Source organism: Diabrotica undecimpunctata, chromosome 9, assembly GCF_040954645.1.
Source record: "Diabrotica undecimpunctata isolate CICGRU chromosome 9, icDiaUnde3, whole genome shotgun sequence".
NCBI classification, from domain to species: domain Eukaryota; kingdom Metazoa; phylum Arthropoda; class Insecta; order Coleoptera; family Chrysomelidae; genus Diabrotica; species Diabrotica undecimpunctata.
In genome coordinates, this window is record NC_092811.1 from 79,031,932 (window position 1) to 79,045,824 (window position 13,893).

A 13,893-nucleotide genomic window follows, 5' to 3' on the forward strand; every position below is an offset into this window, starting at 1 on the left:
TGACATAATTTTAGGTTTAAGCTGTAGTTGCAGAAGAATAATTTAATTTTTAGAAATTTTGTGAGACCTGCTTCAATTCCGCATTTGTTATCTTTACTTGGGTCTAGTTGGTATGTAATGTAGCATTCAAGATATTTAAAGTGAGTAAATCTCGTAAATCTCTTAATGTTTTGTTGATCCATCTGTAGGGAAGCATTGTCGTAAGGTTGGCGACTAAATATCATAAATTTTGTTTTAGATCCATTCTTCTTTAGATCAATTTCTCTTTTTGTCGTATTTACGCAATAACTCTTAAAGTCCCTGGAGGCGATCGCATAAGATAATAGTGTCGTCAGCATATCTAAGATTATTAATCAGTTCACAATTTTTATTTTCACCCCAAAGTCTGTATCTTGCAAAGTATGTTTAAAAGTTATATCTGAGTAGATATTAAACAACAGTGGGGATAGATCTGACGCCTCTTTTAATGTAAAAATTTTTTACGACTTTTATGACTGCTTTCTGTTTTCGATACAAATTTTATATGATAGATAGGTCTTTACCATAAATAAACTCTGATTGTTAAAAAGCATTCCATGCTACACCCTATGAAAAGCCATTTCGTAATCAATAAAAGCCACATAAATATATTTATGTTGATCGCGGCATTTCTCATTTGTATTTCCACCAACCATATAAATCCGGCAACGCAGCGAGTCACAATTCGGAGTCCTGAACTAACCGAATTTACAATCGCGTGAGGAAGTAGTTGTTGTACCAGTGGAAAGTGGAAGTTCTGCTTAATTGATAAATAATATATTTATAACAACGATCCTAAGGTATCGTTCAGTGCAAAAAGTGAAAAAATATTAGCTTTTTTGCATTTTTTAAATTTGCACGCGTTTCTTATCAACCACCAGTAACATTTAAATGGTCGATTATGACATTTTTTCCTAAGTTATTGCACTTTTCTTTTCCTATTATTTTCGCTAGGAAAAAGAAGAGGTTTAAGTAGCAGTTTTTTTGTCAGTTTTAATATTTTTATTGAGTACAAAGTTTCTACATATATACTCTTTTTTTATTGTTGAAAACATTGTTTATTTATTTTAATAATCATGAAACACATTTAATATTTGTAAACAATTGAAATAAAACGTTTTGAAATGAGTAGAACGGGACCAAGTCGTAATAATTACACTAATGCAACGTATACAACAGTTTTACTTCAAAGAAATGATGATCCCAAGAAAATTCAAGGTAAGATACTTTTTCTACACATTTTTTATTTCCTATCTGGCCGTTTGCCAAAAACCTGTAGCTTACGCACGTGTCGACCGGTAAAGTTGATTCTTTCAGTCTGTGTTGCCATTCTTTGATTTACTAAAATAATTTGTCTGAAGTAACGACAGCTTTCGTTATTTTTATATTGTGTTATATGTAGGCAATTTTCTATTATACACAAGAAACAATTTATAAAATCAAAACCTTTTCTAAACCTTCATTTGTATTAGTGGCTATTACAGACTAACAAAATTATTAAAGTATAATTAATTAAATTTGTTTAATGTTTTTTAGTAAATCCATACTCGTTTTCAGTCACGTTAACCAATTGCAAATAAGTGAATCATTAAAGGTTTCGTTTTTTACTGACTCGTTTTACTTTCCGACTTTCTTTTACAGTTCCTCTATTACCTACGTCGTTAACCTTAATCTGCCTCTCTTTTATAAAAACATATTAGGACGACCGACGTTTGTGTAATACAACAAAGTGTTGGTTGTTCTTCGCTGGTATATTTTACGATAGTCTATCTTAATGTTTTTTATTTTACTTTTTTCCCCTTTATATGCCTAAAACACAGTAACTGTTCTTTTTTTATTTCCTTACTTATAATTCGATCCATTTTCTTTTTGTATCTGTACGTTTCTGTAAATTTCCACTGTAGGTTTCTCCTAAACAAACGTTCCGCCAATCTTCCCGGTCCAAGGCATGCTCCTCCTCCAAACTCATTCCATGAGCGTCTAGGTCTACCTCTTTTTCTTCTTCCAGGGGGCTTCCATCTGTAAAGTTTTTGTGGCCAACGTTCGTCAGTCATTCTTAATAGGTGTCCAAACTATTTTAAACCTCTTCTTTCTATTCTGTCAATGACCGTTTCTGTAGCATTCATGTTATTTCTCATAGATTCGTTGGTCTTCCTTTCTAGCCTGATGTTCAAGCACTTCTTTTCAAATAATCCATTTTAACTGTCAACAAACTTCAGAGCCATAACAAAGAACTGATTCAACCATAATTTGCCCTATTCTTTTTTTGTTCCTCATGGAAATGTTGCGATCCCACCATAAGGAGTTCAGACATCCTACAATTGTTCGTCCCTGATTAATTCGGCGTTTAATTTCGGTTTCTCCCAGGCCGTTCTTATCAATTAGTGCACCTAAATATTTAAATTTTTCCATTTGTTTGATTTCCACGTCCCCGTCTATCAACTCTTTAAACCTTGCAAATGTTTTCTTCATGCTGACTTGTAACCCCCATTTTACATATTCTCTGTATAGACGCTTTATCATAAACATATACTATAAAACATAATTTAATCAAAGTCACCTGCTAACTTGGTTGTGATTGGTTAAAACCTAGATAGTTTTAACACGCATCATAGATTGGTTAAACCGTCAATTTTTGTTTATTTTCTATTTATTGTATTTTCGCTTTTATTTATTACTTTCAATTGTATCTATAAAAAGTTCTTATCAGAAGTAACTTGTCTTATTTAAATCTTATATTCCAAAAGACTGTCAAACATAAATTGAGCACCAATCAGCAATTAGTATTACACATATCGTCGTCTTGGTTGTCAACAGGCGTAAACCACAATGTCGTGAAACTGAGAAATCGGCTTTCAAACATTTTTAAGCCAATAAATTTCAATTGTTTTGTTTATAATTTGGTCATTTTTTAAGATTAAGAGCTACAACTTTTGACTAGCATACTTTATAGGATTATTTAGACGTATGTTAATTATTAAAATTTTCTGTTAAATAGTTTTTAAGTTACGTGGCATACGTCCATTGAGCACTGAAAATTAGTTGCATTTGTGTAAGTGTTAAAAGAATCATGCCTCTAAAATACTTTGAAACTGAAACTTTTAAACATCATAAATATTCATAATAAAAAATACTTGTTTAGAATAGTTTTTTACATGAATGTCATTCTTTACTATGCAAGCTTGTGATACCTATAGTAATATTAACAGCAGAAATATTTGTTTAAAATAAAACAAAAATTGAACTTTTAAATTTATTACATACTATTCTGAAAAACAACGAAATAAAACTAAATTTAGGTTACGTAATAAAAAAATTTACTATAGTAGAAACCCTCAATTCAGAAGAGTGATATCATAGTTTAAACGCGGAATATCCTCAAATTTAAATGTACACAGCGGCCCTCGAAAACTGCCTGTTTTCTCGATTGCAATTTGCGTTTCCTCATAAGAAATTACAGAATATATAAAGTAGTATATTTATTTGTGCTTCTCTATAGTAGACTTGACCAGAAGTTGTCGAACAATGTAGCCAAATCTTGTTCACAAGTAGTAATTATGGTCATACAAAACCTGTATTCTTCCACGCATCAATTATTATCGTCATAAAAATACCAAAAAACATGATATTTTCAATAGTAAAAATTAAGCACAAAATTGTAATAAAATAAATTTTATTTATATGTTCCGTTTCGTTACGTATTTAAATTTATAAAATAAAAATCGATATTTTAAAACATTATTTTTCAATCGTTTGGCAATGTTGGAATTAGCGAGGGAACTCGGTTTTACAATTCGGATCCAGACATGCAGTAAAACTAGTTTTTATTATTTTTTGCCCAAGAAATGAACGAAGAAAACATTGGTGTTTCTATGGGTAAATAGTGCATGTGTTTTTGTGAGTATATTTTATGTGATAAGTTTGTAAACTTATTGTTGTCAATACTGTTTTATCAATACTGTATTGTAGTATTGATACGTGTTATAGATAATAAGAGTGTTATATTTTGTCGTTTTATAGTAAATATTTAGTTATATTCTTTGAAATTTATGTATATATAGTATATATCCAGATTATTGAAATACAATGGACGAAAAACCGAGTTGTTCCAAGAGAAGACAGCAAAATTCTGATGTTGATTCCAAGAATGAAAAGCCGCAAAAGAGACGGAAAATGTTAACGTCCGAAGAGAAGGTAATGATACGAAACGTTTATGAAGGAATTGTCGGCAGAAAAATGGCATTAAACGTTAGCCAAGCGGTCGACATTTGTAGCAGTTTAACAAAAGTATCCGTTAGCTGTATTTATCGTGTACTTAAAAATACATTGGAAAATAAAAAGCAAGAAAAAGGTAAAACTAGAGGTAGGAAAAGCATTGTTTTGGATGACGAGACAAGGAATATTATACGTCGAAAAATTCATTCATTTTATTTTCGGAGTGAAATTCCAACACTGAAAAAAATTTCTCAAGAGCTCGAAAATGATGACTCTTTACCCAAAATATCTCGTAGAGTCTTAATCAGGACCATGCACGAAATGAACTTTCGATACGTAAAACGCAACAGAAAAAGTATGCTATTAGAAAAAAATGAAATTATTCTGTGGAGAAGAAAATATTTAGAAGAAATACGAAAAATTCGCAGCACTGGATGCAAAATATATTATTTGGATGAAACCTGGATTAACGAAGGTCATACAGTTGGAAAAGTTTGGCAAGATTTAAATGTAAAAAGTAAACGCGAAGCATTTATAGAAGGCTGGTCTACAGGATTAAAGGCTCCATCAGGAAAGGGACGGCGTTTAATCATCACCCATATAGGAAGTGATACAGTGTTCCTTGATGATGGTTTGCTTCAATTTGAGTCGAAAAAACAGGTGATTATCATGAAGAAATGACTTCTGAAGTATTTGAGCGCTGGTTTAAGAGAATCTTACCAAAATTGGAATCTGGGTCTGTGGTTGTTATGTACAATGCGCCATATCATAGCCGCAGACTAGAACAATTACCGACGACGGCATGGCGGAAAGGGAGAATTCAAGAATGGCTTACAGAAAAGGGGATTGCATACGAAGAATCAATGCTCAAAATTCAACTACTTGTCATTGCACGGTTAAGGAAAATTGAATATCTTAAATATGCTGTAGATGAAACTGCAAAAGATTATGGTGTCAAAGTTCTGCGTCTACCGCCTTATCATTGCGAACTTAATCCCATTGAACTTATCTGGGAGCAAGTGAAAGGAGAAGTAGCACGCAATAACAAAACGTTCAAATTAAACAAAATTAAGAAACTTTTGATTCAAGCAATCCTCCATGTAACTCCAGAGAAATGGGCTAAATGTATAGGCCACATAATTAAAGAAGAACATCGTATGTGGGAACTTGACACTCATATCAAAGTTTTACTAGAGCCAATTATAATTACACCAGGTGGTGAAGATAATGACAGCGATAGCAGCACTGCATCTTCAGGTTTAGACAGCGAATAATATTTTCTAATAGTTTAATAAGAACATCAGCATAAAAAAACCAAAAACAAAAAAAAAACGAGAAGAACATAGTAAGTGTGTATAGTGTTTGTGTTTAAACACATCAAACATTATTTTTATTTTGTTTTTATAGAATTTTATTTTGTTTTATACGATTTTATTTTGTTTTGTTTTATACTGTTTAAGTGTTTTGTTCATTTTATTTAATAAGACAATATGGCTCTTGGCGATTACCCATTTAAAAAAAGTATCGCTCCACAAGAGATACCTCTGGGGTGGCGTGGAAACTGTCTTAAAATTTGTTTTAAAAAAATTTCATTTGTAACTCTTTAAGGACGGGTCACGTCAAAAGACGTTTTAGCGTAACTTCCGCGACAGCCGGTTGGTATCAGTAAACTTTCTGCAAAATAATTCTTTTTTATAGCTTTTTGTTTGTGGCATTCTGTATTTTTAGGGGAATGTAGGGAATGAGCCACAAAATATTTATTCATATGTTTATTTATTGACGTTTCGATCTCTATATCCAGAGACCGTTTTCAATTATACAAATGATAGTACTATTTATTTTCTATGGCTTTTCGCTTGTCGTTCTGTATTTTTAGAAATAATGTTGGGAATAAGCCACAATATATTTATTCAAATGTTTAATTTACGGACGTTTCGATCTCTATAAAGAGACCGTTTTCAAACATACAAATGACAGATATATTTATTTTTCTATAGCTGCTTGTTTGTGGCATTCTGTATTTTTAGGGAGAAGGTTGGACATAAGCCACAATATATCTATTTACATGTTTAATACATTGACGTTTCGATCTCTATTCCGTTTTTAAAGATAGAAAAAAAAAGAAAATAAACAATATAGGATTATAAAAATATATAATAATAAACAAATAAAAAAAATATTACTATCATTTATATCTTTGAAAGCGGTCTTTGGATATAGAGATCGAAACGTCAGTAAAAACTTGTAAATAAATATATTGTGGCCTATTTCGAACATTAATATTTGAAAAATAAAATATAATTAACGTTAAAATAAAAGTAAGTGTACGTCACTGGATTTCCAAACGGCTGTCCGCATTTCTGGGTCTTTAAACGATGACTCACTCTCTCAAATAGTGAAATTATACTTTAGTCTACATCACTTTCTGTGTCACTGCTTTTACGAGTAGCATCCTCATCAAACTCTAAACCTTTGTAGAAGTCGTGGTAGGCAGATGGAATACTACCTTTCTCACACATCTTTAACAAATCTCTTGATTTGCTCTTCTCAATTTTGAGTTTGGCTGCGTATAAATTTAATACATCTATCGTGGATTGGTTTCGAAGTTGTCGTCGATGTATGTTCAGAGATTGGAAGTGGTCCTCACTCAGTTGATATTTATAGTAAATAGTTGCACGTTCACTTTTGCGATATTGAAACCACTTAACATTTAGCCATTTAACTCTTTCTCCGCTTTCAGAAATAGTTTTGTTTGTTATAAACTGATTACTGAATTTCTTAAAGTCAAGAAAATCGGTATGCACCATTTCAACAACCTTGTAGTAAGGTTTTCTGGTTTAAGCGGTTCGAGCCACCATGTACCAGCCTTCTGGTGTGAATACATATACTTTTCTACCTCGAACTTCTATAGCAGAGTGTACAGAATCACACTCCATCTCGGAGTGCCCTGATTCCATAAATTTCTGATTAATGATATTAATGGGCATATGTTCCACAGCACGCAAAAACATTGCAGATATAACAGAAATGCGATTCTGACCTGATGCAGTGTCAGAATAGAAGGTTATTTCATATTTTTCTCCCAACGACATCAAGAAGTTCCATATGCAGGTGGCGATTTCTGATGCACCCTTTGAACCACAATCTTCATGCCACATATAATTAGTAGCCTCCCCAACAGCCAGACTATACAATGTAAAATTGTAGGTCTTTAGTTTTTTTAAATAATATAGTTGTCCTACTTGTAAACTTGGTGCTAACAGTATTTTTTCTAGATCCATACTATAGCATTCAAATGTTGAATCTAACTTAGCTTTGGCTTTGTCATTTTGCTTGTGCTTTCTGGCCTCTTCTTTACGTATTAGGTGCAAGTTGTATTTTTCTTCATCTGTTTTTTTTTTCTTCTGTCGACTTATTTTTGTATTGAGTGCAAAAGTCACACTGATCTTTTTTGGGAACATGGAAGCCATAATTAAATTCATTTGTGAAAATAGATTTATAGAAACTAGCTTTTTCTGGAACTACATTACGCTCCCTACAGTATTCTACATAATCTAAGTAGAGTCGAGTTTCACTCAGCCCAGATGGCAAGTACATTCTCTTACGACGATACATCCGACAATAGTGAGAAGCAACAACGGGTAGAGATTTGATGTGATCCCTAATTAAGTTTTTCACTTCATCGCTTTTTTTGTTGGGGGGTTCTTTTTTACCTCTATGGTCTATTTTTGTAACACCTGTAGGAGCCAACTTTTCCACTGAAGTTCGAACTTTTTTTTCAGAAATATCGTATGTTCCCAAAAAAAAATTTTTACAGACTCTATGGTTTGTTCCATTAATACTAATAGAATATGCTAAGGTTCGTTTGCGTCGATTACTATCACCCATGTACCTTCTTTTTATAGGAACACTTGTCACTTGTTTACCAATAAACGACCATCTAGCTCTTTCAGTTTCCAAAGTTAGGTAGTCGGCCAACAATTGTTCCCGTATTTTCCTGTTAATATTAGTAGTGCACTTGTAGTGACATTTGCAGTCAACTTCTTGCACGGTTTTAGCACGAACCTTTGCTCCGGCTCTGGTTTCGTACTCACTGCCTGCCACCCTTAACTTTTTTTGAGCATTTCGTTTCCACTTCTCCGGATTTCGCTGGCGCTTCCTACTTAAATTTTCTGTTGGTAAATCGGAATTGGTGCTCCCATCATCGCCTGTAACAAGTTAAATTACATATTATTTAACAAGATTAAAGTAATCGGGCTGTGGTTTAAAAGATTAACAAGTTGTTATAGGTAAAAATAAGAGACATACCTTTAGAATATGTGAGTGTTATAACAATATTATTAGGTTCGGTATATTGAGCATTAGATTCATCATGCTTTTGGATATCAGTCTCGGACGCTGAATATAAGTTTTCTGTAAAGTTCTCAAAGACAGCTGTAAAATGCAAGATTTATAATATTAATAATAGGAAAAGTTTCTATAACAAGCAAAATAATATTATAAGTACCTTGAGAGTGTGAGCTTCGATAAACATTATGAATAAAATCAGCATATTCCGTTAGGTCATTTAATTCGTCAGGCTTTTGAATATGGAGTCCAAGCTCTGCATATTCCTTTTGTGAGATATTTTTATCATAAACTGTAAAAATAAAAGATTCATATTATATTAAAACAAAAGCCCAATGGCCCAGCTCAAATATTTACAGCAAGTTTTTATTACAAGTAAAATAAGCTTAAACAAATACCTTCAGAGTTTGTACTTGGTATAACATTACGAAGCTCAGTGTACATGGCCTGTTGACTAGATTGAACAAAGCTTTGCTCCTTTATCCTCTGTTCTGATTGTCCCATTTCTATAATGTTTTCGTTGGCACTATCTACAGAAAAAAAATTAAATATAAATATATTTCTTATAAGAATTGTAAAGTTAATGTTTGCCTGACTTAAAAGATATTGTCAAAAAAAAAGATAAATAAAAGAAAAATAAATAATACCTATAGAACTGCTTCTTGAAATAACATTACTAAGTTCAGCATATGTGGCTTTTTCAATAGTTTCATAAGGGCTGTGAGTCACAAGCTCCGCCTCTGAATACCCGGGTTGTGCAATTGTTTTATCGGCGACTATAAATAGAAATAATAAATAAAATAATATAATCAGAAAATACTCCATACAATACAGAGCATGGCTTTAATGATCATAAATATAAAATATTTGTTGTAAATAAAGTAAATTAAAATACCTTTAAGTTTGGGCTTAGAATAACATTATAAAGCTCAGAAAATTCAATTTAATCGTCCCAAGTAACTAATTGGAACATAGTTATAATAATGAACTATGCAAAACTAAAATGAATTTATGGAATAATACTTGGGCCTTCTTGGCTCCTACTTAAGTGTATTTTGCACATAAATGTAGTATTAATTATGTATAATTGCTTACCTTCGGGGTTTTCTTGATTTAAAACTGCTGCAACCATTCGTTTTCCACGTACGCAACTCATTATTTTCTTTACTTTTATCACTTCCTACACATTAACAGAAATATTTCAAAAAGAATAACTTATAGTAAGTAACTGTTTAACAACGAAAGACTATACAAGACTACCTGCTAAACTGTAAAAGTACGTGGCAATGATCAAATTCTAAAAATTTTTGCTGGTTAATAATGATCGCATTTCTAACACGACCCTATCATCAGGTAAAGTAACTATAGTCAAAGGTCGTATGCCACATACACCTCCTGTCAACAGAGGGAAGGATATAAAAAATTATTTTATTTTGGAAAGTCAATAGACGTATGTTGCTCGCTACTATACGGACTGCTTTATGATATGTGTATCAAGCCTATTGGGAATTTACAAAATACCTTGCTAGGAGATATTTGTGGGTAAAATTCATTGACCACAACATATTCTGACGAATTTAAAATAATCTTGCGTACTTACCTCCGATTCATAAAAATTGTGGATTACGCCTCTTGACCACCAAGGCGACGATATAATGGCGTCTACTGGTAACAGCTCTAATCATCCTAGCTCGAATGTTTTTCTCTATACTAGTTTGATATTCGTTCCCTGCCATTCGCAATGGTTTTAGAGTTAAAACTTCAATAGTTTAAATTTTTTCAATTTTCTAAATTTTTTAAAAACTAAACATAATTTACTAAATACATAAATATTAGTCAGGTGCTAGGTATCAATCCAATCAAATATAAAAGTAAATATTTTACTTATCTTCGAGGTTATGTCGGCTTTCTTTATCTTGGTCAGAACTCTTTAATGGTAAATTAATAATATTTTTTCACACAAATACATTTTTCAAACACTTACACTTTTAAAGTGAAAAGATGGAAGAAAACATCAAGCCACGGAGAGCTAAGCCACACGACTGACCATAAACTGTATAAGTAAGCGATAGACAATATGTATTAGTTTGCTCTATCTTATTTGGTTAGTACAGCCGAAGTCAAATCAAACCAAAAATCAAACCGAAGCCGCTTGTATTATGTTGAGCGGTCAATAGAATTATGCCACTTAGATTTGTTGACTTCAGATTCTTTTAAGAAAGAGAACTAAATTATGGTCAATATGGTCAGTATAAGTCATTGAATACAAGGCTCACCTAGATATTAACCTCGCGAAAACAGAGTACCTATCTACAAGTGAAAAAGACTTAGAAGATCTACAGATTGACGACAACGTAACAATCAAAAGAAAGGATAAATTCAAATAATTGGGGTTTATAATCACGAAAAAGGCAACAACAGACGAAGAAATTAAGCAAAGATTAGGACAAACAAGAACACCAATCCGACAACTTAAGTCAGTATGGTGAGATAGACACCTAAATATGAAGACAAAAACACAGATTTATAAAACATTAGTGCGAAGTATTATGACATATGGTGCTGAAAATTGGATTATAAACCAGAAAAACAGCAGTAAGATAGTAGCAACAGAGATGGAATGCCTGCAAAGATGCTGCAGAGTAACAAGATTGGATAGAAGAAGTAATGACGAAATAAATAAAAGAACATCAATAGAAACAGATATACTAACATATATAGAACAAAAAAGACTAAAGTGGTATGGACATGCAAGAAGAACTAGTAAGAGCAGATGGATAAAGATAATAACCAAATGGAGCCCCACAGAAAGAAGGGAAAGAGGACGACCCCGAAAATCCTGGAGGAACGAAGTAGAAGACACCATGAGTAAGAGAGGCCCAAACGATGGAGAATGGGACAACAGAGAGAGATGGAAACGGTTGAGCGAGGAAAAGCAGTGAATACGTTATATATATATATATATATATATATATATATATATATATATATATATATATATATATATATATATATATAAATACAAGCGTCTTGTAGTTGACTGTTTTAAAGTTTGTGTATATAAAGTTTTATGTTTGTGTATGTGTGTGCAAGAAGACACTTGTAGCTCAAATCCATTGACCACGACACTTTTTAAAGGTTTTAAATACATCTTATGCACTTAACTCAATTTCGATAAATTTGTTGCTTGGTTCCCTTTATCTCCATGGCGACGAACATCTGTGATGCTAGCGAATGTTCAGAACTAATAAGAGCATTATTTGCTATGTTTATCAGTTTTCTAATTTTATTGTTATAATTATTTAATCAGGCAAATTGTTTTATTACCAGTTACAATCTTTATGACCAAGTATATGTTCTTCAAATATACATGTCGGTTAACGAAACGAAATCCAATGAAAATTGTTGCCATGCAATTTTTTTATGTTGGGGAACCAAAAAGATTCATCTGGTAGCAAATCAGAACTGTATGTTACATGGCTCGTTAATTTGATTTTTAAATGCTGAAAACCTCTGTTGTTAGACCAGATATGTGACAAATAAAATTGTTTTAATTAAAAAGAAGCCAAAGATGTATTTTTTGTTTTTATTATTTCATTAAACTTTGATCAGAATAAATATTAAATATCTTTTAAATTTGACAATTTTTTTTTAAAATATTTCGAGCCCGAACTATTTTTGTGGATTCAACTTGAAACATCAAGTACATACAGTCGGGTGCTATTTTGTTTTTCGCTCACTCGCATAAATCCATCATTAAATATATCGTAAAAGTCTATGGATATTTTTAGAAAGAGACGTAATTTCTTCCTTAATTGTTTTAAATAAGTAATGATCGATTTACAGTAATTAGTTGAATTTAATATACAAAAAAATTTGTTGAAATGTGAAAAATAACGAGAATGCCTTTAAATACACTTAAAAAAATTAGATCATCACACAATATGGTTGTAATAGAAAAAAACAAAATTAATGCAAAGTATAGCGTCCACACTGATTCATTATGGGACTACATTTTTCATTTATAGACAAAATGAGATTGTGGAGATCCTGTTAAGGTACGTTTTCCCATTCTCTTGAGCTTTTTGATTCAGGTTAGGGGATTGTGCTGACCAAGGCAACACATCAATACCTACCTTCGTTGGCAAGCAAGTCTGTATCTAGACGTGCTACATGTGGATTAGCGTTATGCATGCATGAGGTACCGTTCATTCTGCCACTGATTATTATTCCACTCCATACCATTACTGTACCATCTCTATAGGTATGTGTAAATCTCTTTGACATGGCTTAAAGGCTTTTCATTTCCAGATCGTCTCCACATGCTTACTTGATGAGGATCTGGATAAAATCCAAATCAAGATTTGTCGGAGAATAAAACCGTAGCTCAATCACTTGCATCCCAGTTTTGATATTCTTGACACCACTTTAATCTTGCCGCGCGAAATCTCAATATCCTTCGGAGATTCCTTAGATAGGTGGAAATCTCAATATCCTTCAACTGTGGAAATTGGCTTTATGGAGACGATTTCTTACAGTATCACGGAGTATGCTTACCTGGTGTGCCCACTGCAAGTCGCTAACCAATTCTGATGCTGTAATTGATGGTTGTCTTCGAGCGGTTAACGCGAGCGGCTAAAAATCGGTCTTAAGCTGCAGTTGTAGCGCACGGTAGTTTTCACATTACGAGCATAATTTTAACGGCAGAATTTGCTGTTGTTTTTAGAGACTAATCTTCTTGTATACCACATAGTATATTGTATTCTTGAACTAACAGTGATAACATTTTCTTAAGTTCATAGAAAATGGTACATTATTTTATTTTAAAGAATGTTTTATTATTCTAGCGTAGTTCTCATAAAGCCCAAAATTATGTGGCAAAAGCCTAGCTAAAAATAAAAGACACCTGCTTTAAAGCACTCGTTTTTATTGCTTCCTTAACACAGGGTTGTTTTGAAGTTATTCTCTGTTATTTACTAGTAAGTAGCTGATAACCAACACTGGCGATTGCTTCTGAGAAATCAAGCGTAGACTAGCAATGGCCCGAACCGCAACAGCTAAATTGATTAAAATATGAAAGGAACCAGTTGTCTAGGATGAAGTACTTTATAAATGTGTGTAAATAACTCTATTTTTAAAAATATTTTTTAAAATTTTTATTGCAACGTTAAAGTTTGTTATGTGGTTTCAATGAATTTTTGTTTAGTCACAAGCGTTATATCGTCAGCATAGCTAAATTAGAGATAACAGGTATGTGGAGGATCCAAGATATACCTACAATTCGTCAAGACGCAAGACGTTTCCCGTCGACGC

General features: G+C 32.4%; 1 protein-coding gene across 3 annotated transcripts in view; it reads left to right on the forward strand.

Annotated features, from left to right (window-relative positions):
* The window catches only part of Picot (putative inorganic phosphate cotransporter protein picot), a 218,289-nt gene that overhangs the window by 119,827 nt on the left and 84,569 nt on the right, over window positions 1-13,893 (forward strand). Inside the window, exon 1 of one of the 3 annotated variants that reach the window (XM_072543631.1) lies at window positions 748-1,236. The exons of the other annotated variants lie outside the window; for them this stretch is intronic. Within the exon in view, the coding sequence (XP_072399732.1) occupies window positions 1,143-1,236 (94 nt within the window). The 5' untranslated portion in view covers window positions 748-1,142. Of the gene's footprint in view, window positions 1-747; window positions 1,237-13,893 lie in introns of those variants that run through there. 3 annotated transcript variants of the gene reach the window in all.